This window comes from Hordeum vulgare, chromosome 5H, assembly GCF_904849725.1.
Source record: "Hordeum vulgare subsp. vulgare chromosome 5H, MorexV3_pseudomolecules_assembly, whole genome shotgun sequence".
NCBI lineage: Eukaryota > Viridiplantae > Streptophyta > Magnoliopsida > Poales > Poaceae > Hordeum > Hordeum vulgare.
In genome coordinates, this window is record NC_058522.1 from 489,789,345 (window position 1) to 489,815,150 (window position 25,806).

Sequence of the window (25,806 nt, forward strand, 5' to 3'; positions counted from 1 at the left end):
TATAGCGTGTTTAGGTACAATGGTGAAAAGAAATGGGAGTTTAGTAGGGGACTAGTGAAAACGTTTGTTTTAAGTTGGCTGATTACAGCACGGCAGTGCCTGGAGCTATGATGCAATCTTGGTGCGGTAATGAAGCTTCGTCGGCGGCTCCTGGTGTTGCGATGCAGCGCTCGCCAGCGGCCCGAGGCCGTGATGCAACCTCGATGGTGCAATGAAGCTTTGCCGACAGCTTCCGATGTGCGATGCGGCGCTTGTCGACGACCCGGGAGCTGCGATGCAGTGCTCCGCGTTGCAATGGAGCTTCGTTGGTCCCCCAGTTCCGCGCTTGCCGGTGGCGGCCGTGATGCTTGCCGCGATGACGCATTGCCTTGCTACGGTGTTGCAGTAAGCTGCACGGCCGGTGGTGTGGGCATGATGTGCAAGGCGCGACAATGTCATCGACGACCGTCACCCTCCTAGGGCCTCGTGGACCTTAGGATTCTTCGGTCGAGCCCCGATGAGGTGTTAGTCTTGGTCCATGTTCATGTTGTATCTTTTGTTCTGCTTTATAAGAGAGCATCTTCATCATATTATATCGTACGGTCATGTACTTTGTTATGTTGTTTTATATATAAAGCAGGTCAAAAGCATGTTTCTAGAGGTGATCCTCATATGAACCATATGATTGGTAATAAATAGCTTTCATTTAGTGAGAGACAATTAAAGAGTTAAAGAGCATGCATCTAGACAAATCATGTTATAAAAGGTCGAGTATAGTAGAGAAAACATGATACGTAAGAGTAATAGCTTTTAAAAAGTGGAAGGAAGAAATATGGATAAGGAAGTTGGTTGCCATGCTTCTGATCTGACCTTTGGTTAGGAAATTAAATTAAATTTTAGAAACTAGATCGTGGGCTTGAGAGACATCAGGTATACAGGGATAAGTTGCAAGTTTATTTGCTCGTCGATGAAGCCTTTTCCTTTAGCTGTCGTCGAAGATGCATCAAGTACACCTCTCTCCATTTGCTTTGTCATGCTCCTTGCATGGTGTTGCTCCCCCACACCCAAACCCAAAGGGTAACCTTGATAGCGTTCCACGTTCAATGAACAAACTTATTGACCCATGGTGCTAAAAGGGATAAAAAAAGGAGATAGATTGCGCTTCGGGCCAAATAATTGTTGGAGTAGTTGCAATTAGCGGGACCAAACTTACTAGTATCAGCATGCATTTCAACAGCATCCTTTTTACAGGAAGTATTTAAAATAAGATTGATTCGATAATCTACCTGCTAAGATTGTAGATTGACAATCAACTGTGTTTCCTGCCATGTGTGCTAGAGTCAACATGATACTAGTGTGACCCTAAAATGACCTTGGTGTATGTACATGTCTGAATGGATTTCAAACTGTTCATATAGAAACATGTATGAATGAATGTATGCGGTGTTTAATCGGTACACGAAATTAAGATTCGAATCCAGTTTTTCCCCTTCAAATCCTTGAATCTAATGTGCTATGTTTATTGGTAGGGTGACATGGGTTGTTTCCACTAATAAAATGGCACACATATTCAGTGAGGAGTGGTGGTGGGCCCATATGCCATTCATTCAAAGGCAGTCGGTGTCACATCACGGAATGCTACTTCAGTACTATGCATAGATCGTTTTGCTTGTTGAGAAAGCGCACACAACTCACTGAAATCACATGTGTGTCAGGACGAGGGGGGCTCCACCAAGCCTAGCACAAGAAATTTTCAAATTATAAGATCAGTGGTTTACGATTATTTTTTCTGACAAAGAGTGGTCTTTATTGACTCAGAATGAAATATCAAGTGGATACAAACAAAATAAGCACACACATCACCTTTGCATAATTAGGATGCACGCATTCAACCCCAATGCATGCGCGCGCACACACAAAAATAAACACGTTGACAAAGAGCAAAGTCATACGAGACTAAATATTTGCCTAAGCGAAGAAAAAGTGATAGAAACACTATAACACAAACTACTACAACGGCCATATTCGCATCAACCATCTCATGATATCACAAAGAAACAAACGATCTCGTACCTATACCCGACATGCTTATAGGCGCAAGTGTCTGCCAAAGCCCACATGAACAAAACCTTGTCAATTATCATACCCACTGGATACCCATGTGGCATGTCTAATCAGTACCCAACAAGCATTTCAATACACATACTGAAGTATATGTAATCCAATAGTATTTTTTGACAAAAAAGTTAAATATTATTCAGTTTCACGACATGGTCAAATAAAAAGGATTTCAATAGCATTAAAATAGTTTGAAGTTTTGAACAAAGGACTTCATACACAGGTGCACATCTCACAAATGAACTATAGGACTTCAATAGTTTAGGAACACGAACAATACTATGCCCCCACATCTCATTTTGTAAGGTAGTGTTCCTCCGTTGTCCATGGGCTAAAATATCTTTGCAAACTCTGCCCATGCATGTCGAGTACCCATGTCCATAGATAAAATTGCCATCCTTAATCATATAAAAAATTATCCTTGAAAGAATGATGAAGCGTTGATGGGTTGTTGACCTAACAGTGGTCCACAACATCGTGAAACCGAAGTAGCATCCTTTTCTTTTGTATGGATTCTCAGTGATTTATTTCACAATATCATTTGCCATACGAAGCTATCCCACTCGACTTTTGTGAGGCATAATTAGAGCTCTGGTTGGAGGGAATGATGTCTAGAGGAGGATGAGGAGGCGTAGTGGAGAAAGAAGAGGAAGAGGATTCAAGGTACACGCCATGTGAGGACAAATGCAACCTCCACTATGCCACTTAGGTCAAAGATCATATTCATCATGTCACACCAGCTCAAAACCAGGATTTACCAAGGATGGGTGTTGTCACATACGAATTATACCATGTTATTGGCAGTTGAGGTGAAGTTCACACCAACATGAATTACTCGAGGGATAAAACTAACACTGCAAGAAATGAGCTTAGGCCTACTGGATGCACGTGTCCAAGCAATCTTAAAAATGAGGATGCAAATCTAAAATATAACAAGATGGCACCCATGCGCTTGCTATGCTAATTGGTTGCAATCTATTTCCTTGAGTGAAATTCTATAGAGTAATTTAATTGTGATGCAAATACTATAATACACTAGTAGCCTAAGCCGGTGTATGGCCCATGTCATGGTAGGTGTTGTTCCTTGATAATAAATACCATAATAAATACGAAGCATGAGAACTTTTTCACTCCTACATCAGTAAAGTGATCCTCAATATGAACCACAAGCTTTGTAATGAATAACTTTCTTTTCATGATACAATAAATCTCACAAAAGTGCATCCACCAAACCATGTCATAAAAGGTCGTGAAGCACACAAAAAACAAAACTATACAATAGATTGTGTAAAGTGGAAGAGTGGAAGCAAGAAATATGGATTAGGATGTCAATTGATATGCTTAGGACCTAACCTTTTGATGGGGGAAATGATGTTAGACACTTAGATCGTGGGGATTGCGTGCCATTAGGCATACATGGACAGTTTTCTAGATTTTTTTGATGCGGTTTGAGATCTTTTCCTTCAATAGATGTGTGGGCGCATCTAGAACCTCACTCCATGTGCTTAGCTTTGCTCCTCGTCTCTTGGTTCCTACTACTTTCTTGCACTTTCGTGTGTGTTGCAAGTTCTTCATGTTTATGTCAGACGCTGACATTCCTAGGAGCTTACTAACTAAACATGAGGTCATAAAGTGCTTTTACAATAGTTGCAATTGACTTACTAGCATAATGATTGAGTGACAAAAAATTACACTAGTAAGACAAAATAATGTTGCAGTTTGCACTATGGTTAACTAAATCATCATAGTCCATTGGCATTGGACCATTTTTGTTAGGCGCCACACTGGTCCTGTCATGGTTACTCTCGATCCACATCTGATTGACGAGTGCTTTCTATCACACACCTTTCGCTTGTTTTTTCTTATGGTATCTTTCATTTGTTCGGTTATACTACCAATGTACTTGATTAATTTAAGTGGAAAATAAAGTATTATAACCCTTGAAGCACGCAGTCGGGCACCGTAGCAACCTGAGAAGTTTATTACTAAAATTAACATGCACATGACCTGCTCATTATTCACTAATAAACACCACAGTTACCAAACAACAAGGTTGATCATACTTTATGTTACCTCTTTATTAGATACTTAGCAGATTTGTTTCGACCAAATCTGCTAGTGGCATTATATCACATATGTTAGCTTTCCTGGATCAAGAAGGCAGGTGATCGAGCCCACATGTACCTGAAACTTAGTGTTTAATTGTACTTTAGTTGCAACTTTGGCTCCTCTTCCTAGTCTATAGTCGGCTACTAGACCCCTTTGCATAAGTCATTAAAGGGTGTCAAGTGTCACTGGCTTTAAGGCAGATGGTCATTGAGATGGAAGATTTCATGACTAAATATGGTAGGCACTATGTCACTCGGGGCCTCGTCGTTGACCCATCTTGAGGTCCATAAACATGCCTTGTTAATATTCCAGTCAAAACTATAGTCTAAATATAGAACAAACTATAACACTTTTCATCACATGAAATCTTGATGTCGGACGACGATTGTATCTTTTTTTCACTCATACTACTCCTACTGCGGTTGTATTGCCCGTCCAATCTTTCTAATGATTTTCGCAAGTAGAAACTAGGCCGAGGCGTTCACATCATCCATTGGACTTATATTTAAGATGCCCCAACCATTCATATGTACTAGTAGCAAATGTGTAGTGGTTATGGTGTTGGGGATTTTTTTGTGTCAAAATAGAATTATGGTCAAGGGTTCTCATAATCTACTATTTCAATAGTTAAGAAGTTGTTACCAAGTTATTCTAAGGGTAGTCAAAGGCGCTAACTTATTTTTGATAAAGTGAAGCATAAGTACTAGTTGGTCATTGCTTGTAATGCTCATCTTCTTTTAAGATCTACTCTCTATGAATTATGATTCTCTGAGATTATATCATGGCCAATCCATCGATTAAACATATATGGTGCTTCTAAAAATGTTGAAGCGATGTTAACCAACTAGGAATAAAACGATTTGCATTCTTTGATGTTCTACTCCAACAACTACAAAAATTCCATTGTTGTTCCTTTCTCTTACATTTCCATGTTTGCTTTTATATTTAGACCTGATAGAAGGCATTTCTTATGTAAATAATTTTGTAAAGGAATGTATTTAACATATATTTTTAGTAATTACTATCATCAATTCAAAAATGAATGCTTCTATTCTGAATTGGCATATGCTGCTGATTGTCTATTGATCCACAATATTATATCACCACTTGACGATTCCACAATCAATTATTATGATTTTTTTAGCAAATTGAATGCTTCATGAGAACTTTTGAGTGTTGAAAACTCTTCATATTATTTTTTATCCATACTAGCTTGCACAATATATTTTCAGAAAAGGGTAGCATGGGCTCGATTTATATGACATTTAGTTCTGTACATTTGCATCTCAACCATTATTGTTTCTTCTGAATGGGATGCCTTAGAGGGTTGTTCCAAAGCAAGTTTAGAGACGATGTAAAGTTCTACATCATCATGTGAACATTCAAAAATTAATGTACTCTGGTACTATGTGATAATGGGTGAGTTGAATGCTTCAAAACTACATGTTTATCTAGCCAGTAAAGAATTACATAGTGCTAGAGTTAGTTTTGAGTAAAGTTTTTAGTTTTGCATGCAAATAACATGATACATGAGGAGCCCTAAAGTAGTATATGTGTGATGTGTGATAAATTTAGATAGTTGGCCCTAACACTACAAGAAATATGCTCATACACGACGTTTTTTAAAATGTCGTTGATGAATCGTCGTAAATCTATGACGATTTCATCTGAGATCGTCGTAAACCGTTTGAGGGGATCAAATCTACATATAAATTACGACGATGTGAGTCAAAAACGTCGTAACCGCATAAGATAAGATCGTCATAACTTTTACGACGATTGTAAAAATGTCGTAACATGTTCTAACTATGTTGACATGTCATTCGTGGGTCCATTCTATCCCACCTCATCCTAGTTTGTGAAGCAACCTACTATTCTGTCATTCCAAAAATTCTCGAAAAATTCTCATAAATACTTTGGATCATATATTTCTCAAATATGTGAAAACCCTTCCTTCCATAGTTCAAAAATAATTCAGCAATATTCATTTTCCTATTCTGTTCAGAATAGCACTTCGTGAAGGAAGTGATATTTCTATTTCTTTAATTACCCTCATATTTTTTGGGCACTCTTTCCTATCCAAATCATTGCCTCATGAAAACTTTTGTAACGATTTTCCTAGTAAATCTTTCTCAGCAAATTTCCAAAGTTTGTGTTCAACTAATAGCTTTGTGAAGGAAGTACTAGATAGGAATATCCTGATGAGTTGAACTTTTTTCACATCATCTATGTGCCCAAAACATAGCTCTCCATAAAATTTTAGCCACATCTAACAATCCATGTGAGCTCATGATCCAATCTTTGTTTCTGGTAATATTTTCATTTTGTGAAGCAACTATATTTTATATTGCTTTATAGTTGATGAAAATTTACCACGGGATGACACTGACCATATAACCTCACTCCATCAAATTTTAGCTCATTTAATTCAGCCAGTTTCTCTCAAAAAATTTCCCAATATTCTGTTCAGTAGAGAGCATTGTGAAGGAAGTACAATTTTTGTTTATCCAAATTTTATGAATTTTTTACAGTACCTTAATGTGCCCAAATTATCATCCTCCTCTAAATTTCATATCAATCCAATCAACTATGTGAGCCCGGTTTCAATTACCATTTTTTGTCCAGATTGGCACATTGTGAAGGAAGTTTCACTTTGGCATGTCCAAATGGTACAATTTTTATACAGTGCCTTCATATGCCCAAATTAACATCATACATAAAATTTCAGCTCAATCCATTCATTTATTTGATCCCAGATTCAACATTCATATTTCTGCACGGTGTGTTACTTTGTAAAGCAAGTGCCACCTAGGTTCATCCATTTGAGCTAAAAAGTTGCCAATAGAGTCTCCTTAGTAGATGATCACCCTCAGCCAAAATTTAGGTCCATTGTCTATGTGAATTACCCGCACCGATAATCAAACACTTGGGTGCTAATTCATGTTTGAGCTTAGTTCAGTCTCCTCGTGAGATTCTTCTATTGTATTCTTCTTGCTAACACCTACCGAGGGATTGTCCAACCCACCAGACATGCATATTCCACCTAGAACGCGTGGCAACGCAACGGTCAGGCGGTGACCATGCGGCTCGCATGCAAGTTCACGCGCTCTGGAGTTGGGCCCTTGACCACCATCCAAACCTCAACGTAAATGCACCACACCATGTATTTATGATTAAATAGATACTTGTGTACCTAGAAATTATTTTTAAGAAAAATAAAGAGCAAACTATAATGTAGCTGCAGTTCAAATTTGACCCGCTTTCAACTGATTCAATGAAAATTTGTCTTTTTTCACGAGAGGTCGATAAAAGTTTTTAACACCCAACCATTTTGTCAATTGTACATTAAATATGGACTAATATTTTATAAAAATGATTTGGTCCAATTTTGAAACAAATATATGGTAGGTCCTTCACAAAAAAACTCATTTTGGTCACTAGAAAAATGGAAAATGATTTTTTCATACAAGGAAAATGAAAACTTTCTTAATAAACATTGTTTGCCATTCCAATATGCACCCTTGTGAAAAATATTATATCATTTGAACAAACTATGTCATGAATGTGGCCATAAGATTGATCATTTGGCTTGAAAGCCATATATCTTAACACATGATAGCCCATTTCTAAGAACACTTATTTAAAATAATTGTCGTATTACAAGTTTATTATTTTTCCTGGTAACTTTGTCACATATAATGACACAATGCAATGGTTTTCCATTTTTTTGAATTTGTTTTGAATTTTCCATGGCCATTTCAAAACGCGGTCAAAACAACGGGTATGACTGTTCCTACCTAGTGGTTGAATCTTGGAAATATTTTGATGTTTCTATGATAAAATAGATACTTGTGTACCTACAAATTATTTTTAAGAAAAATAAAGGGCAAACTATAATGTAGCTGCAGTTCAAATTTGACCCGCTTTCAGCTGATTCAATGAAAATTTGTCTTTTTCACGAGAGGTCGATAAAAGTTTTTAACACCCAACCATTTTGTCAATTGTACATTAAATATCCCAAACAATGCTCTTTCTGTTGGGTCTCACCATCTCTTTCCAAGTGATGCTTAATGATTTTCTCTTTTTTTTTCTTGCGTCGCTCCTTATTTGGTGGTTGGGTTGTGGTTGGGAGCGATCAGTATTGGGAGTCGTCTTCGCGCATGCGATCACACGGCCTTGCAACATGGCCAATATTGGTTCGCTTGGCTGCCATGGCTACATGAGCGCGTGTAATAGGTTTACAATATGCTTATACACTCCTTGACGGTTTATATTTCGTGACAACGCATAAGAATTCAACTAGGTAAGAAGTAAAGCGACAAAAACGAAGTTCGAATGAAGGAGCGGATTGAGATACAAGACAGACAAGGGAGAGCAAGGCTTATCCGGTGGGAAAAAATAAGATGTTTGTCAAGGAAAAGTATAGAACGACATGACCTTAATATAACACCTTTAAAAACTACACCTAAAACGGTATTATTATGTTGTCCCGTAATAACGTACGGGCATTCAACTAGATGACCACGTAATGCATCGCGTCAAAGAGATATACCTTTGGAATTATGCCTCTGGAAACCATATAAATTTATATGCGTCAAAGAACTATACAAAAGTATATGAAACTAAAATATATGTTGTTGTCCGTACGGTTTCACACTTACATGTGGATGACCACGTAGTCCATTAAACTCAGTCACTCATGCATTCAACTAGATGACCACGTAATTCAACTACATCGCGTCAAATCAACACGTATCTGTCAAAGTTTTCACGTAGTAGTATTCGTTATCCATATTAGGATGGAAATTTCCAAGTTTGATACAACACGAAGTTGGCGATGGATACACAATGAAGTGGGATGGCATTAAATCAGATAGAAAGAAGAACATGAGGCGTGATATGGCAAAAGGTCGGGAGAGAAAAACAAGCTTTGATGTAGTGATTTGGTAGAACATTGCATGCACATTACTCTCCCATAGTTTTATGAAATATAGAAGTCAATTGATTAGCCTATATGTAGGTTTTTTGACCTCCAAGGGGGATGTGGAGGTTGCTAAATAGGACGGAGGAAGGCACCATATTTGTGAATACATTGTCAGAAATAGAAAAAATATATGATATTAATTTTTTCGGTGGCAACGCACGGGCAATCAACTAACACTTATCCCATTTGCATCACTTGCATGTAAGTAGCTGATTGCAAGGATGTTGGTTAAGGAGATACAAATGACTACTAAGAAGTTTTATTTGTGTGTCTATATGTTATTTGCTATCCCGTGGCAACGCACGGGCATTCAACTAGTTTATTTAAATGCATAAAAATAGCTAAAATAATCGGAAATGCATAAAAATTGGTTATCATCCATAAAATATGGTATAAAATTAGTGCAAATTTTAGTGATGTCATTTTGCAAAATATTTTTGATAGCTGCTTCATAAAACACTATCTTTTTAGCACTAAATCATAATTTGAAAAAACCTCACATTTTGAACCAATCAGGAGACAGCCCACGGATCACCCCCACTTAGTCGATCTGAGCCGTCCACACCCTGCCGTCCACACCCTACCGTCGATCCATTCCACAGATCACCTTTGCTGAACGCACGCGCGAGGCACACCCTCCAGTCCTCCTCCCTCAGTCTCTCGATCCAGATCCAATCTCTCCGTAGCCTCCCTCTCCCGTAGCTTCGCCTCACCCTGCCGCGGAGCCGGGGCTCCCGCGAATCTCCGCACCGCGAGGCGATGGCGTCGGCGAGGCTCCCCACCCCCACCCCGTGTCGCCGCCTCCGCGTCTCGCGGTTTCGCCGGTCGTCTCCTCGTTCGCTCGTCGAGATTTGCTTTGCTTTTCGTCTCCACTTAGGCCAGCGAGACCACGCTACTAATCGAGCGGTCGCCGCAGCTCCGTGGTTTCAGGGGGGGCGCCCACCGGCGAGCGTGCTGAGATAGGACCGTGAGCCGGCGGGCGGGCGCGGGCTGAAGGGGCGCCGGCCGGGGGATACGAAGTCAACGCCGGCGGCAGATCCCCGAAGTTGATCGATGGGGTCGTTCAAGGGGCACGTGCTGCCGGGGACGCTGTTCCTGGCGGTGGGCGCCTGGCACGTGTGGGCGGCGGTGGCGCGCTTTGCCATGGACCCGGCCGGGTTCCGCCTCCGCGTGTGGAACCCCGTGGGCGCGGGCGGCGGGGCGCTGCGACACCTGGAGCTCTACGTCGTCGCCGGGGGCGCCTTCCTGGACATGTGCGTGGAGGTGCTCTACTCCACCCACCTCCGCATATTCGCGCCCGGCGGCGGGGTCAACCCGGCCCACCTCAACGACCTGGAGCACGGCGGCATGCTGCTCATGTTCTTCCTCTTCGGCGCCCTCGCCCTCCTCTCCCAAAACACCAGGTCAGCTCACCATCCATCCACCCATCATCTCATGGATCCAAAATTCATCCATTTTCTTGCTGACATATACAAGACAGGTTAATTTCATTTTCGCAGGAGGGCCCAGTGAAGATCAAGGAGAACGTCAAGGACGTGATGTTCTACTGCTGAGCTCCTGTTGAGCTGTTCCCACCCTACGCTACCATTACCATACCGTGAGTTTGTTCTTCGTGTGTGAGAGAGAGAGCGAGCCCGAGATGGCTATGACTCTGTTTTGTCGACTTTGGCCGTGGAGCCTGTTGCTCGTAGCTCTAGCAGTATCTAGAGTTCCATTTTGAAGTAGCCAGGATACCTATCTATGACTGAGCTTTAAGTTACAAAGAGGTTTTCCTATTTGCCCTGTTGATCTGTGTTATTCTCATCTTTTGGTTTTTAAGTTTGAAATTTTCGGTGAACTACTTTGTTTCTGGACTTTGCGCGAATAGGTCCAAGTAAGAGCAGCAACTTGTTTGAGTTGCTCTTGGCTTGCACTTGGCCTTGTCCAGAACCAAATTGGTCAGCCAGATTCCACAGCCGGCTTGGCCTTTGCGCGCTACATCTATTGATTTTACTTCTCCGGTTCTTTGATTTCAGAGAGAACTTCTCATCTCATAGAGTCTTGCAGGTAGAGTATTTTCAGTGGAGAATTTAGGCACAAGTCATCATAGGAGTAGAAATTTTTCACAAGCACCAGGCTGAACCTTCTTTTATTCAATGAATTTTAAGAAGTCAGGGTTTCTAATTGAATTTTCAACTTTTCACAAGAATGAATTTGAAGTTTTAGTGATCACAAATGCCTAACATGTTTGTACAATGTGGTCACAAGCTTCACAGCACACTTTAATTCCTTTTGTTTAGATTTTTAAGTTGCTCTTGGCTTGGACTTCGGCTTGCCCAGTTGTAGATTGCATAGTCGGATGGCTTTTGCACAATGCACCTTTGTTCTTAGTGCTCTAGTTAACATAAGAGCTTTTGTAGACAGAAGAATTCCATGTGGAGTTATTTAGTCACTTGAGTTTTGTTGCTTCAAGGGAGCAACACTTTTCAAAGCCATCAGACTGCACCTTTCTTTTTCCAATGAAATTCAATAAGGCAGGATTTTTATCCCAACAATGAATTTCATAGTTAGTACCCATAGATCACAAGAATCATCAGCTAGTACTAATGCTAGCTGATGATTCTTGTAGTGGCACAGTATCTGTGAAAAACTTCCACTGTGCTGCATTTACCATTTTATTCAGTAAACAAACACTAATTGAACACCAAAATTTATGTTTCAGATTTGTTTTCGCACGGGATTTCGCTCTGTGGGATCCACCAAATCATGCAGTATGTGTTGTCATGTTTGGTGCGATTTGTCTAGTTTTTCTCCATGTTAATCTTCATTGCTATGATTGGGTGGTCAGTTAACCCATTAGATCTGATGAAGATTCCTTTTTACTTCACTGTCGTTAGATGTGTAGTATGTTTTGTCATGATAGATGGTATGTAGCAGCTCACTATTTTCGTAGGGTGGGCGGTTGTGTGGTTCTCTGCAGAATTACACTTAGTGAAATATGACTATCTTAAGTTAATGTATATGGCACATTTACAGTTTCCCATTTGCAAGTATATTTATGGATCGTTGTTTATTAGTCAAGGTTCTACATGGTGCTAGTTTCCCGATCCGCACACTGATTATTGTGATGATGATCATGGTATTTATTGCGGATCAGTTGCTGGTTCTGTCTACTTTTTTCCATGGGTGTGGATATCAAGATTTTGATGTACTCACATCTGTCTTTAGTTTTGCATTATGTGACAGTGAATTATAATGCAATCCTTCTGTTTGAGTACGGAGGGAGTACTAAACAATATGTAGACATGCATTAGAAGTTAGTACCAATAGTTATAGTTCTTAGAACAAAATAAAGTGAGGTGTGGTAGTACATGTCAGATTAAACATGTGAAGCATCCCTTCTTACTGAGATTCAAATTTGCTGCAGTAATTCCAGACGCTGTTCAGAAATCATTATTCTAAGTGTTTTTTTTATAACTAGCAACTTTTATACAACTCTGACATCTAGTATAATGGATATATTTTGTGATTTGAAATTACTGATCTGTGCTCTCGTGTAATATTACGGTCTAATGTTTTTTGTTTTTTCTCTTTCTCCGTTGCTAGGAAAGTGGTGATAAGATGTCGATGATGCCTACTTGGGACAATCAAATCAACACAACATAAAAATTTCTGAACCTATGTCTCATAGGAGAGTGGAATGAACTCCATTGTTAGCAGACGTGTCATTGTTCTATCGTGCAATTATGTTCGTTCTTTCTATATTCCTGTGTAAGGAAATGTATTCATGAAATGAGTTATTGTGTTATGTAAACCTGTGAGATGTATTATGTGATGTTATATGATGGATGATTTTAATTCGACTTGGAGTTTTCTTGATTTGAATATGAAATAGTGCTGCATTTAATATTGGACAAATAATTGGTTGAAAAGGCCCAATAAATAGAAATGAAACCCAAGTTCTGGAAAAAAAGTTGCTGAATTCAAAAATGAAAAAAGGCCAAAACTGAAACTGGATCAAATGTATTTGGACATGAAAAGGCCAGGGCCCAAATTAGAATGATAATTTTTTTTCGAAAAAATACTAAAATGGCTATAAAGAGGCCAAGGCCCAATAAGAAAAGCCCGAAAAAATAAAAGAGCCCATGTGATCAATTGAAATGGGTTGGGCTGATTTCAACCATGACGTTTTGATTTCGTCGTAATATTGCCACGTAGGACTGCCACGTAGGACTGGGTTGGATTGCCAACGACGATTTAGGATCGTCGTAAAGGTTACGACGATTTTGATCAAAACATCGTTGTTGTTCATTTGTGACGCTCCGTTTTCGACGTTTGGTTTTTCGTCGTGAGATCGTCGTAAACTAAAAACCGTGACGATGTAGCGACGAAAATATAGCGTCGTGTATTAGCATATTCCTTGTAGTGTAAAGCTGCATAACCACTCAACAAGTGAGCGTGCATGAGATTTTTACTCCTACACGAGTGAATGAAAATGATCCTCAATAGGAACCACATGTTCCCATTTATGGCCATGAAATATAATTAATAGCCTTTGTTTCGTGTACATTTTTTACCATTGTAGATACCGAAACCATGCTATAAAATCTCAAGTACATAGAGCGAACATGTCATATAACAAGTTTTGTAAAGTGGAAGAGCATCGATGATATATAGATAAAGAAGCTGATTATCATGTTTCACGCCTGACCTTTGGGCAGTAGACAAATCGTTAGAAGTTGAATCGTGGGTCACACAAATAATTTGCTAGGTTATGTGGAGGTCTGCGAGCCATTTTCATTCGCGAGATCTATCCACGGTCCATCCACAACCTCGCTCCAACTGCCGTGATGCCTTTCACTTTGTTGTGCTATGCCTACTGCGTTGTAAGGCTCTACCGTTGAGCCACCATGCATCTCGGTAGCCGATGTCTCCAGGTGCTCCATTGGACACCTCTAATGACAGATCGAGAGAGTATTTTGTCTGGGAGCAAACTACTTGACTGGATGCATGATATATAAAAATTCAAAGAATTTAAGTATATTTTTCATAAATGACAAGGAAGTCACGCTAGAATTTCAAATTTTGAATGGGGCTCCTAGTCACCTCAGCATAGGCATGCCCGTGCACCTCGGTGGTAGCTGCATTTGAGTTTAATGGTACACCCGACCCAAACCCTATCGGGAGGCTCCATCACCAAATTATTCCATAGTACACAACTCTGGCAGCATCTTGTGCACGGGAAGTTGTTTTTTTAACTCCGAACCCACATCTGATTTATTTATTTTGAGACATTCAGACCCACATTTGATGTGTGGTGCAGCAAACAGGCTGAGCTCCAGCCTACTTTTTTTTTCTTGTGAGGGAAGGAGCATGGCCGTGTTGGGCCTGGTAGAACTGGGCCAGTTCCGAACCCACCAAACCCAAGCCTTTCGTGGAGCGGGCCAACGGCCGACACATAAACCCCTGCTTCTCCCCTGTCTCTCTCCCTACACTCTTCTTCTCCGCTCCCCTCTTCTTCTTGCCCCCCTCCTCCTCCGCCGGAACTAGGGTTTTAGCCATGGACGACTCGGCCGAGCTGCAGCGGTTCTTCGAGTTGAGAGTCCCCTCGGCGCAGTGTCTCCTCAATCGATTTCAATGTTTCTCGAGCCCCGCCCGAAGCACGCGCCATCTCGGCCGCCTCTGGCCTTCGGATTTCCGAGCCCCTCGCGGCCTAGTTCGTGGCGCACCTGTCCTAGGCGTGGCCGTGGGCGGGTGGTCGCCCGTGCTCATGCTCGTTCCAGGTGTCGCGGGGTAGGATTATTTATTTATTTTTTCCATGAAGAGGGCCGGTTTCGGCTGTTGCGCGGATCCGTTTCTTGGTACAGGCTATGCTCGCTGGGTGGCAGTGGCAGAGAGGGGGTTGGAGGGCTGATTGTGTGGGTGACTGGGAACGGGTGGGTGGTGGTACGGTCTCCACACTGCCTGTGCTTAAATTTTATAGTGCCTGTTAACTTTGGTTTCAGTTTCAGAGGGCTTCGGCAGCAGCTGTGAGCGATCCCATTCATCAGCTTTAGCTGCCAGCTTCTGTTTAAGTTTCCATTGCGCAACCCGTCATAGCCTTGAGGATTGCCTTCATCAACTTAAGCTGTCAGGCCATTTTCCTTGCCAGCACTTGCCTTGTGATTAAGTCGCTGGCATTTCTTGTTTCAAACCTGTCAGCGGTTGTGGTCGTGATGTATGGCAGTTTCTAGATACCGATTTGCAAGCCTACGAGTTTTGGCCGAGCTGATGTTCTAGGTTTTTCAATTATATGACTTTACTAAACTAATAAATCTCCTTCTGTAGTTTTAGCTTGCAGGTAGTATTGTCCCATACCAACGTAACTTCAACCTGTAAGGATTATTTGGTGGCGTCTTTACGAGATGCAGTTAATGTTATCGATTCCTTTTTCTACTGTACTAGGTTTCATGGTTCAACAGGTGCACATAAGTGTTGAACCACCTGGTAGGATGGGTTCTACTATGATATGTATACATGGGTGTGAGCGTCATCCTTCAGAATGCCATAATATCGTGCTCTGTTTGCAAGTGTCTGTCGTGTTAGTTTGGGCATTTTGGGGTGGAAACGAACAGTCAGTGACACAGTTTGCTGTATTTGTAGACAAAGTAGAGCCGCTATCATCAGTATGCTATGTTCTGGTGTCAGATTCATATCTTGCTTGAAAATTGTAAGGCATGACTTGCGTTTACCTTGTTCTACTTATTTGTTACCAGGGTGGCTCATATTTAAATGTTGCCCCTGACCATTACCCATCTGCTACCAGGGTGGTTCATTAGTTGACACGGACGTCTTGTCCACTAGTCGTTGGTGTGCCCCAACTTCCAGGCCTTTAACCAAAGTGCAAGAGAAGGAGAAGATGATGCTGAGCGAGGTGATCGGCAAGGTGACGAGCGAGTGCTGGGACAAGTGCATCGCAGGCGCTCCCGGGAGCAAGCTGAGCTCCGGCGAGACCAGCTGCCTGAGCAACTGCGCGCAGAGGTTCCTCGACATGAGCGAGATCGTCGGCAAACGTTTCGGCGCGCACTAGAAGGAGGCCACCACATAAAGTACGTGCGCGGTTGCTTCCTGGCCTTCTGAGTTATGCTATATCTTCCGGTGTGAGCCGATTTTGGTGCGGCGGTGAAAGATGCATGGGTGTAAGTTCAGTGGGGTTTTAACTGAACACCGAACTACGCCTGTCATTGTCGTCGTCCTTATAATTCTCGCACTCTGGATTGAACTTTTGACCGTGCTTCCAGGAGCAAGCAAGGAGTTTGGCCTGTTTTGACACGCCAAGGTGGTGTGGTGTTTCCTTTTCGTTTTGGTCCTCGTGGCTGGCTATTTCGGTCTGTCCGCCCACCCTATTTATTCAGAAGATTTGCCGGAGGCCTGTTCGTCTGATTTCTGGGCCAGCATTTGTTGTTGGGGCCAGAAGTCTTTTAAGAGATTTCACCCCGGGGGGGGGGGGTGTTTATACGCAGCAAAATGAATGAATCTATATACTTTAAAATATGTTTATATACATCTGTATGTAGTCCATTAGTGAAATCTTTAGAAAGGGAGGGAGTTCATTACATGTTTGGATTGATTAATCTCTCGTAGTACGAAAGTCTCCTGGAGAGACATTTGATATTTATTTCAGAGGGTGGTAGGCGCACAAGCAAGCAATCACCAACCAAGTCTTGTTAACTTGGCTGTGAGTTAAGGGTACATGGAGCACGCAGGAGCAAGATACATACTGTATCAACAACCAACCAGATTTGCCACCTTTTTATAAAGATAAAGATGGTGTCAACGGACGATCTCGATCATGAAGAGAGAGAGCGGGCAGGAGCAGGAAGGACGACCGACGCTGGACCAGCAGCGGTGCAGGACAGCAAACAGGAGTGTCGCCCACGACCAAAATGTACGTAGGTGCTGGGAATGAGATGGCACTCGTGGAAAAGTAAGCAATCCTGCAGGGACAAGGAAGGAAGGAAGGAAGGAGCTAATCTCCTCGAAAGTTTATTGTTAAGAAGAAGGAAAACCGGGACCAAGCTGGTGCGTGCATAAGCAGGAGGCGTATGCCAACTTCTTCCTTGACGAAACCGAAAGAAGAGTAAGATGTTGCCTAATGCCTATGCGTTTTCGGTCCCTTTTTTCATCGGTGATGAGGTGACGGCTGACGCCTTGGCTGTGAGTTAAGGGTGCATGCGTCTTCTTTCCCCGTGGAATTGGTTTGGATGAACTCGCGACGCCTCGGAATGCACGCACGCACGCACGCACGCAACAACGCTGTCACGTGCCCGGTCTTGTTCTCCTCCTCCGTGTCTAGCTCAAGCCACATTTCTTTACGCTTTTGATTCCGTAGGAGTGTAACCTTCCATGAGCATGGGAAATGGGAGACGGGTGAATGCAGCCCCAAGGTACTCCCTTCGTTTCAAAATAATAAAAAAAGTTGTAAGCTTGGTCAAGTCTAGAAATAAACTCCCTTCGTCTTAAAATAATAAAAAAGTTGTAAGCTTGGTCAAGCCTAAAAATAATACGCCGGAGTCCACTTAATTTCATTATGTTTAATAAATAAAATATATAATTTATACTCCCTTCATTACGGTGTAAAAGACATGCACATGTACCTAAATCGTTAATTTGACTTATATAAAATATATTGTTTAACATAAAAATTATATCATTAAAAAATAGAACATCTAAAATTTCTAATGATATTTTTTTATATATATGCCTCTTATTAAGTTGATTAAATTGACGATGTAGGTACATGTGCCGGACTTATAAACTGAGACGGAGGGAGTACTTCTATGGTTTAAGAGTCATGGACAATTTGGTCCATTGGAGGAAAAATTGACATGTGTAATTGATGTAGGTGTCACGTTACGTTGGGTGCCAAATAATTTTTTTCCCTAGGGCCAAATAAGGAAATCTCTTGTATAGTATTTTTATAGTGAAAAAGGCTCGGACCGAGGAAAGGCTCGAGCCTAGTACGATTTTGGACTAACAAAGCCATCAACATATGAGGATTACAACCAACAACACCTTACAAACTACAGATAAATGAAAGGACAACAAAGATGCAACCTCAGACAACATATACAAGGTGAAGAACGAAAGGTACAAACTACAAAGCTAGAAGCAGAAGCTACATTATCGAAGTCTCGACCATCAATGCATTCAGATCAAAGAGGGGGAGGCGAATCATGTGGGAAGTTAAAGCCATAGGGAGAATGGTCCAACCATCGCTCACACCCACTTGACTACGCCACCGTGACATCAACCTCCATCACCAAAGACGCCCACTATCTTCTTACCTTAGATCTGATGGCATCGCATCGACAACAAGGTGAAGAAGCTCCCCGGGAACACATGTATGGACGCACGATAATCTGCCAATAGCGTGTAACATCAAGGACGACCATCTTACCACAAAGAAAACCCAAGGAGAATTGCCCACACCCATTGTAGAAAAGCACACAATGGCGTAACAACAGAGTGAGTCCATCACTGAAGACATGACCTGAAGACTGAAAAATGGAACAAACAAGAACTCATCAAGACCGTCGGTTCTCAACACTACCTACACATCGCAATCGCCACCCACACAGTTGGGAAATTCTCTCATAAAGTACAACGTCCTTTCTAACCAAGCCATAATTTTGAGCAGTGGAGCGATCCCTGCCCACCACCATTACTACATTGTCACCGATAACACTCGTTGGCCCTCTCTTAACTCCATCCACTCCCTCTGTGCCATATGCTATCTCGACTATGTCAACAACATATCCATGAGCGTTTGCCATTGTATCCCAGGCTTCCTTAGCAATTCGTGCCCTACATTTTATCTCACTTTATCGGCGAGGCAATGTCATCCCTAGTCTTCTCACTGAACCGAGGAGCTCTGATATACCATAAAGCTCCCCCCTCCCCCCTCATAAGACCTAACCTTTTACCAACGGTGGCCCTCCGAAGCCGCAAAGAGATCAAATCACGAGGCCACATCAGACGTCTCAAAATTAAGTACCGCTAAAGCGGGAAAACATCGAGCACTACTAATAATTTTTTCGCGCGCAATTTGAATTGGTGTTGCCACATTACTAGTCTGATGTCATCCCTAGTCTTCTCACTGAACCGAGGAGCTCTGATATACCATAAAGCTCCCCCCTCCCCCCTCATAAGACCTAACCTTTTACCAACGGTGGCCCTCCGAAGCCGCAAAGAGATCAAATCACGAGGCCACATCAGACGTCTCAAAATTAAGTACCGCTAAAGCGGGAAAACATCGAGCACTACTAATAATTTTTTCGCGCGCAATTTGAATTGGTGTTGCCACATTACTAGTCTGATGTCATCCCTAGTCTTCTCACTAAACCGAGGAGCTCTGATATACCATAAAGCTCCCCCCTCCCCCCTCATAAGACCTAACCTTTTACCAACGGTGGCCCTCCGAAGCCGCAAAGAGATCAAATCACGAGGCCACATCAGACGTCTCAAAATTAAGTACCGCTAAAGCGGGAAAACATCGAGCACTACTAATATTTTTTTCGCGCGCAATTTGAATTGGTGTTGCCACATTACTTCCCCCCCCCCCCTCTACAAATAGGCTGCTGAAAAATATTGGGTTCCATACAGTAAAAATTGGGAAAAAGAAACATTGGTTTAAACCTAAAAAAAATTTTGATGAGAAGGAAATGGGCCGCAGGGAGAAAATCCTGAGACGGTAGGAATCTATTTAAGCCATGGCGGAGAGGGGAGAGAGAAGAACCCAATGCCCAAGCTAGCACATCACGAGGCGGGCGCGGAGGCCGAGAGCAACCGCACAAGATAATCCGGGACCGGAGAAGGGGATCGCTCAGACGAATGGCCCATTCCGTTCCTCGGTAAATCCGCTAGCAAGATCACCATCCTGCCTAAATTCCCCGTGGCCCGATCGAATCGCTCCGATTGCCGCAGGAAACCCAATCTAGTTCCCCAAACAAATCCCCCGATCGCTGCTCCGCGCCTGCTTTTCCGGTCGGTTTCTTGATCTGGTTTCGCGGGCTTGGTGCCCGTCGCCCTGGATTTCTGCGGCACCCTTTTCTCCTCTGTATGGATTCTTTGGTCCGTATGGTGGGGGATCTTGGACGCGTTGATGTGTGCTTCTACTTCTTGTGCTCTGGTCATCGATGTGGTGATCGCCTTTAGATTGTTCTTGGTTTCTCGATCTGGGAAATCTAGATGCTTTCTGTTCCCCTCTGTTGTCCATTGATTTTTAGCCGCAAGATTAATCTTTAACACCGCTGATGTGCAATGGACGGCTTTTGTATGCTCATTTTGCTGCATTGCATCATACATTACATAGTTGGTAGTTCAATGTTGTTTCTGATGTGTAGAAGCTCTGTAAATGGACAATGCCATACTGTTTCTGCACAGATAAATGGCCATAGGACCCAATTCAACAATGTGGTGACATCCCTTGATTTGTTTATGCAGGACTGCTTCCTGAACTGTTGGCATGGTTCATCCTAGGTTCCTTGTTGCTTGTTCAGGCTCTAAACTGTGCTTCATCTCCAATTGTTGCAGCAACTACAAGAGCATGATTGGCGGTTCGATGATGGCATCTTTACTGCTGATGGATTTGAATCAGAAACCTCAATGCAGTTGAAGCCTTCGTGCAGAGTCAGAGTTTGTTGTTGCTAGAACAATTGCAACAGTTTTGGAGATTGAAAGTAGTAGCTCAAGGGGTCATTGGAAGATCCAAATTAGCGCATTTTAGGAACAACTTCAAGTTTGTTCTCCTTTTGTTGAAGGTACATTGTGATGGGTTTGCCTCAGGTTCCTGCAGTTAAGGAGGAGGAGCCTCCTAAGCTGAGTACATGTGTAGTTAGTCCTCCTTGTTTTGGTGGTAGTGGTAATAGTGATTTGGGCAGGCTTCCCGCTGGAGGCTCAAGTAACAGGGCATTTCCATACCCATCCATCAGCGATCTGAAGAGAAAAGCTGCGTTGGATTCTTTGAATGGATTTGATGGAAATTTTGGAGCCAGCCATGCTGTCAATGGGCCTGCAGGCTCCCAAGGCCTTAAACCTGATTCAAGGAATTCGAGCTCTAGATCATGCCCTAAGTTGCGACCTTCTGTTCAGATGCCTGCGAGGAGGGTTATTGGGTTTGAATCAGGTTTTGCAGGTTTCAAGGGAGATTCTGATACAATGGTAGCTGACAAAATGCATTCATCTTTAGTCATCAACACTTGCCATTCATCTATTGAACAGCATGGGCCTCAAGCAAGGAAAAGGGTGTTGTCGCCTTTAACTAATGTGCTCCATGGACAGTTCAGCGGCGATGCGCTAAATATTGGTTCTGCTGATGCCAAAATGCAGCATTCTGATCAAGTTAGGCAACTTTGGAGCTCTGGATTCCAAGATTGTAAAAAAGCCCACACTGCATCTCTTGATTCGTTTGAATCACCTACTTGGCCAGCCTTCAGACACTCCAGTCGGAGCAAAACACAGGTAGTTGATAAGTTTAGCAGTAATATATTCACCGATGGTCCTTTGCTTGAGGGCAGGGAGTCATATTCTTGTTCCGATCACCTAGAGGCCGAAAGGATTGTGAATCTCAAAAGGGTTGCGGTAGCTGTCCCACTACCAAAATTAGCACATTCCCCTCCACTCAGCTTATCCCCTCTCGGCCCAAAATGGATGCAGAGAGGGAAGAATGTGGGGGCTCAGAGAGATTTAGCCAGAGAAATTGAAAATGATTTTCTAAACTTGAAGGAAACAGAAATATTGATAGGTGAAGATGGTTCTGAACATGGCGATAGAATCAGGGCAAGGGATGCAACAGGAAAAACTACTATTTTGCATGTTAACTTTGATACGATGACCCCTAAGAGGTGTTCAGATAGAAGACTCCAAAATAGGGTCCCAGAATCTGCCCCTGTATCCCCGCGCATTGGATGTCTTCGGGGTTTAAGCCTCTTTCCTGTAAGAAGGTCACTGGTTGGCTCCTTCGAGGAGTCCCTTTTATCTGGTCGTTATTCGTGTGGAAACGATAAGCAGGTCCGCAGTGTGTCCTTTACTACTTTCCTCCTAACCGATTTTTTCAGTTGGACACCATCACATTTTTTTGGTATTTATTCTGTTTTTTCTTCAAATGCAGAATATTGATGGTTTTCTGGCTGTCCTGAATGTGACCGGCGGCAACTTCTGTCCCCCAACTCAGAAGCTTCCATTTGCAGTAACCAGCATTGATGAGGATAGCTCCCTGCTGTACTATTCGTCGATTGATCTTGCTGGGAGGTTGCCTACTAACAACAGCAAAAGCCCAAAACTTAAAAGAAGCTCCAACAATAATGATTCAAGATCATCAAGAAGTCGCTTACACATCCCAATTAAAGGACGCATTCAGCTGGTACTAAATTACTGGCCTTATTAAATACTGGATTGTTTCTGATGAATTGGTGCATTACTATGTATATCTTTGCTCTGGGCATGAGTTCAACTTTCTGTCGGATGCCCACCCTTGCTAGTATAGTAATCTCCAATCTCTAGCTCTTTTCCCAATATAAAATTGACTCATTTTGCCTGTGGGTGAAGCCTTGAAGTTTTAATAAGCTAATCTAATGATGAACATATTAGAGTATACAATAGGTGGGACATGGGTGCATGTCTGTGTTTGTAATTTTTGTACTGATAATATCTTTTTCTTTTCACCCTATCACTAATCTTCACAAGCTCACACCACTGCGCTGAACTATCTAAACAACTAAAACATCCTCAGTTCATTATAATGGATGCCTCAAATATCCGTTTACTATTTTCTGCCATTTCGAAAATGGAATATGACATTCAAAGTTTGCTCTTCGTGTGTGCATGTCAATATCTGACGCTAATTGTGAGGCCGATGTACTGTCTCCATCTCCACCACCCTCGAGTCGTTCTTTTATTGGCTAATCTATTTAAAGTTCTATTTAATCGCTATACTTTGATGCACCTGTTTTACAAGAAGCAAACTGTTGCCCTTGACAGGTGGTCAGTAACCCAGAGAAGACACCGCTGCACACCTTCTTTTGCAACTATGATTTGAGTGGCATGCCTGCTGGAACAAAGGTATGTGAAGTTGGGAGTTGTTGCAAGGCCTGTAACTTCTGACTATTTTCATTGTCATGTAGACCTAAATACTGAAGACAATCACAGATTTTCTTTATCGCCATGGCATGGATTTTCTTATTTCCATGTGGGTTACCAGCAGAATATTTATTGTGTAGACTTGCTCTGTTGTGATTCTGAATATTTTCTTGTTCCTATGGCATATTTGTCAACTTTGTTGAGTTACTGGGATCCCATATCTGCAACTGTTTATAGCTGTTATATCAGAACTTGAAAATATATAGAATTTTATCATCGTGCTGATTTACTCTATAGGAATTCTCAATTTAGTTGAGTTGCAATGAAGGTGTATTTCTCAATTTTGTTAAGTTATTATGATGACATATATGGAAATATTTCATAGATACCCCCCCCCCCCCTCTCTAAGTTCATACATGAAACATACATCTTAAATGTGGCTGTATGCCAATGCCATTCATAAACTTCTATTTTTGGAGGATATAACAAGCAAAAGGTTTGGACATTTCATATCGGTAGCCTGTATACTGATTGTCTGGCTGTAACTGAAAATATTACCATTTCATTGAATGTCCAGTAAATTTGACCTGCAATATACTGATGCACTGGAAAAAGCTATCTTGATGTGTGTCAAAAGGAGCCATTTTGAACTACTTCGAGTAATGGTGTTTGCCTATTTAGAAGGGCTCGTAATTATTCGCCTTTTGTCCCAAACTTGCATCAAGATGTGCTTTATTTGTTTTGAATAAGAAAGTGTGTCATGATTATTTGTCTTTTTTTTAACCTCTTTCTCGAGTTCATCTTATTTCTTTTATTTTAAAATGGGACAGACTTTCGTGCGGCAAAAGGTCACTCTATCATCTGTTCCTCCTTCTAATCCAGTGAAAGAAGGAAGCGATGCCAGTCACCCAAAGGTCGAGTCAGTCCAATATGGAAGTGAACTTAGAGAATGTGGCGCGCTGTTTTCTGAATGTAATGCCGATACCATTGATAGCTAAAGTGAAATTGTTGAGTTCAATTTGTTGATGATTTTAATTTTGCAGGCTGTGAACAGGGGCAGAACTGCTACTTGACTGATGAATCAGAAAAGGGAGGTCACACAAACAGAACATGTTGCTCAATGGAATGTGACATTAGCGAATCAAATGAATCGAGTCCCATTGGGAGCTCAGAAAGTCGCGCTAATGCTAATGGTTGCTGCTGTCAAATAGACAGCGAAAAGAAGTCTTGCTGCAGACCTTCCAAAGTGAATGATAGTTCAGCTGGAGGCGTTCTTCGTTATGCTTTGCACCTGCGTTTTCTGAGCCCCTTTTCCAAGAAATCATCAAGATCGATGCAGCGGACCAAACCTGGCATGTCATCAGAACCACTCAATCGGAGTACCGCGACCGAGGAGGAGAGGCGATTTTATCTCTACAATGATATTAGAGTTGTCTTTCCTCAAAGGCACTCAGATTCAGACGAAGGCGAGGTATGTAGAAACTGAGATCACTCTAGGTTGTGTAGCTATCTCTTTTAACACAACTTCCTTTTTTGTTCCTTTCTGCACTAGTGAAACTGAGAAATTTTGCCTATAGCACATATAGTATTCTTCTTTTTCCTCGGAACACGCAATAATATGTGTGAATTTTTGTATTAGAAAGTGCATGCCGAGAAGGCTAAAAACTTGCAAGACCAAGAACCATACCAAAACTACAAAGGCAAACAAACCGAACAAAATTGGAATAGGCAAAAACAACAAGCCTGCACAGTACTACAAAAAAGCGAAAAAGATCAGCAGAAGAGGGTTGGTGCAGGCAAAGCTAGCGGAGAATCCTAGGGTGCAGTGGCAGCTTCCACAGGGCCTTGGCACATGGATAGTATTCTAGATTTCCCAAAATTGCTGATTATAGGATGCTAAAATACTGAGATTTTGCTGTTGCTCTTTTGACCTCTACATTCTGACAGATTACATTGTAGGACACATCAATTTGGCACATGCAGATATTAGCATAAATTACTATATGGTGTTATTAAAAGTGTGGCGTTGCTTATCTTATTATTATATGTATTGCTTTGATTTTCCTGTCTTAAAGTTACATCTGTATCTCTAACTGAATTTTCTGTCTTGTTGCAGCTGCGGGTTGAGCACGACTTCCCTGCTGATCCCAAGTACTTCGACATAAGCAATTGATTCTTGAACATCTAACATGAAATGTGTACATATCATGCCATCACTAACTTGTCAGTTAGTCTCTTGTGTTTATTAGCATGTACAGAATTAATAATTGCAATGGAATATCCCATTTCTTCCAATTTCGTGTTTGGTGTAGAACATGGTCAACACAATCTTTGTTATGGTGTGTGTTTTCTTTTATTCGGGAAATTGCCATTCTAGTGGCACACAACCACCGAGCTTAGTTTCTTTTGTTGTCCTTTAGCACAATATACTGGTAGATATTAACAAAAGAGCATTTAGTGACTGGCAAAGCTTCTGGTCCTTCACTCAGTCATCATTTGGAATCAGAGCCCCTGCCTAG

At 41.8% G+C, this 25,806-nt stretch overlaps 3 protein-coding genes across 5 annotated transcripts; all 3 read left to right on the plus strand.

Moving 5' to 3' along the window:
• The first annotated feature begins 10,235 nt into the window (after positions 1-10,235).
• Positions 10,236-10,702, plus strand: LOC123396982. The gene is made up of 2 exons (XM_045091714.1): positions 10,236-10,593; positions 10,690-10,702. The coding sequence occupies exons 1-2, from the start codon at positions 10,244-10,246 to the stop codon at positions 10,700-10,702; spliced, it is 363 nt and encodes a 120-aa protein (XP_044947649.1). The 5' UTR covers positions 10,236-10,243.
• Positions 10,703-14,772: 4,070 nt separating this feature from the next.
• LOC123399819 (mitochondrial import inner membrane translocase subunit TIM8-like) lies at positions 14,773-16,475 on the plus strand. Its single transcript, XM_045094194.1, has 2 exons — positions 14,773-14,962; positions 16,053-16,475. Exons 1-2 carry the CDS (start codon positions 14,807-14,809, stop codon positions 16,236-16,238), a joined length of 342 nt encoding a protein of 113 aa, XP_044950129.1. The 5' UTR covers positions 14,773-14,806; the 3' UTR covers positions 16,239-16,475.
• Positions 16,476-19,929: 3,454 nt separating this feature from the next.
• Positions 19,930-25,582, plus strand: LOC123399820. 3 transcript variants are annotated; one of them, XM_045094195.1, is made up of 7 exons: positions 19,930-20,061; positions 20,654-22,219; positions 22,320-22,571; positions 23,189-23,269; positions 24,118-24,259; positions 24,331-24,758; positions 25,404-25,582. In XM_045094195.1, the coding sequence occupies exons 2-7, from the start codon at positions 20,981-20,983 to the stop codon at positions 25,458-25,460; spliced, it is 2,199 nt and encodes a 732-aa protein (XP_044950130.1). In that variant the 5' UTR covers positions 19,930-20,061; positions 20,654-20,980; the 3' UTR covers positions 25,461-25,582. The 3 variants fall into 3 exon arrangements, with proteins under 3 accessions (XP_044950130.1, XP_044950131.1, XP_044950132.1); XM_045094196.1 differs by having other exon boundaries at positions 20,744-22,219; XM_045094197.1 differs by having other exon boundaries at positions 19,931-20,061; positions 20,654-21,670.
• The last annotated feature ends 224 nt before the right edge of the window (positions 25,583-25,806 follow it).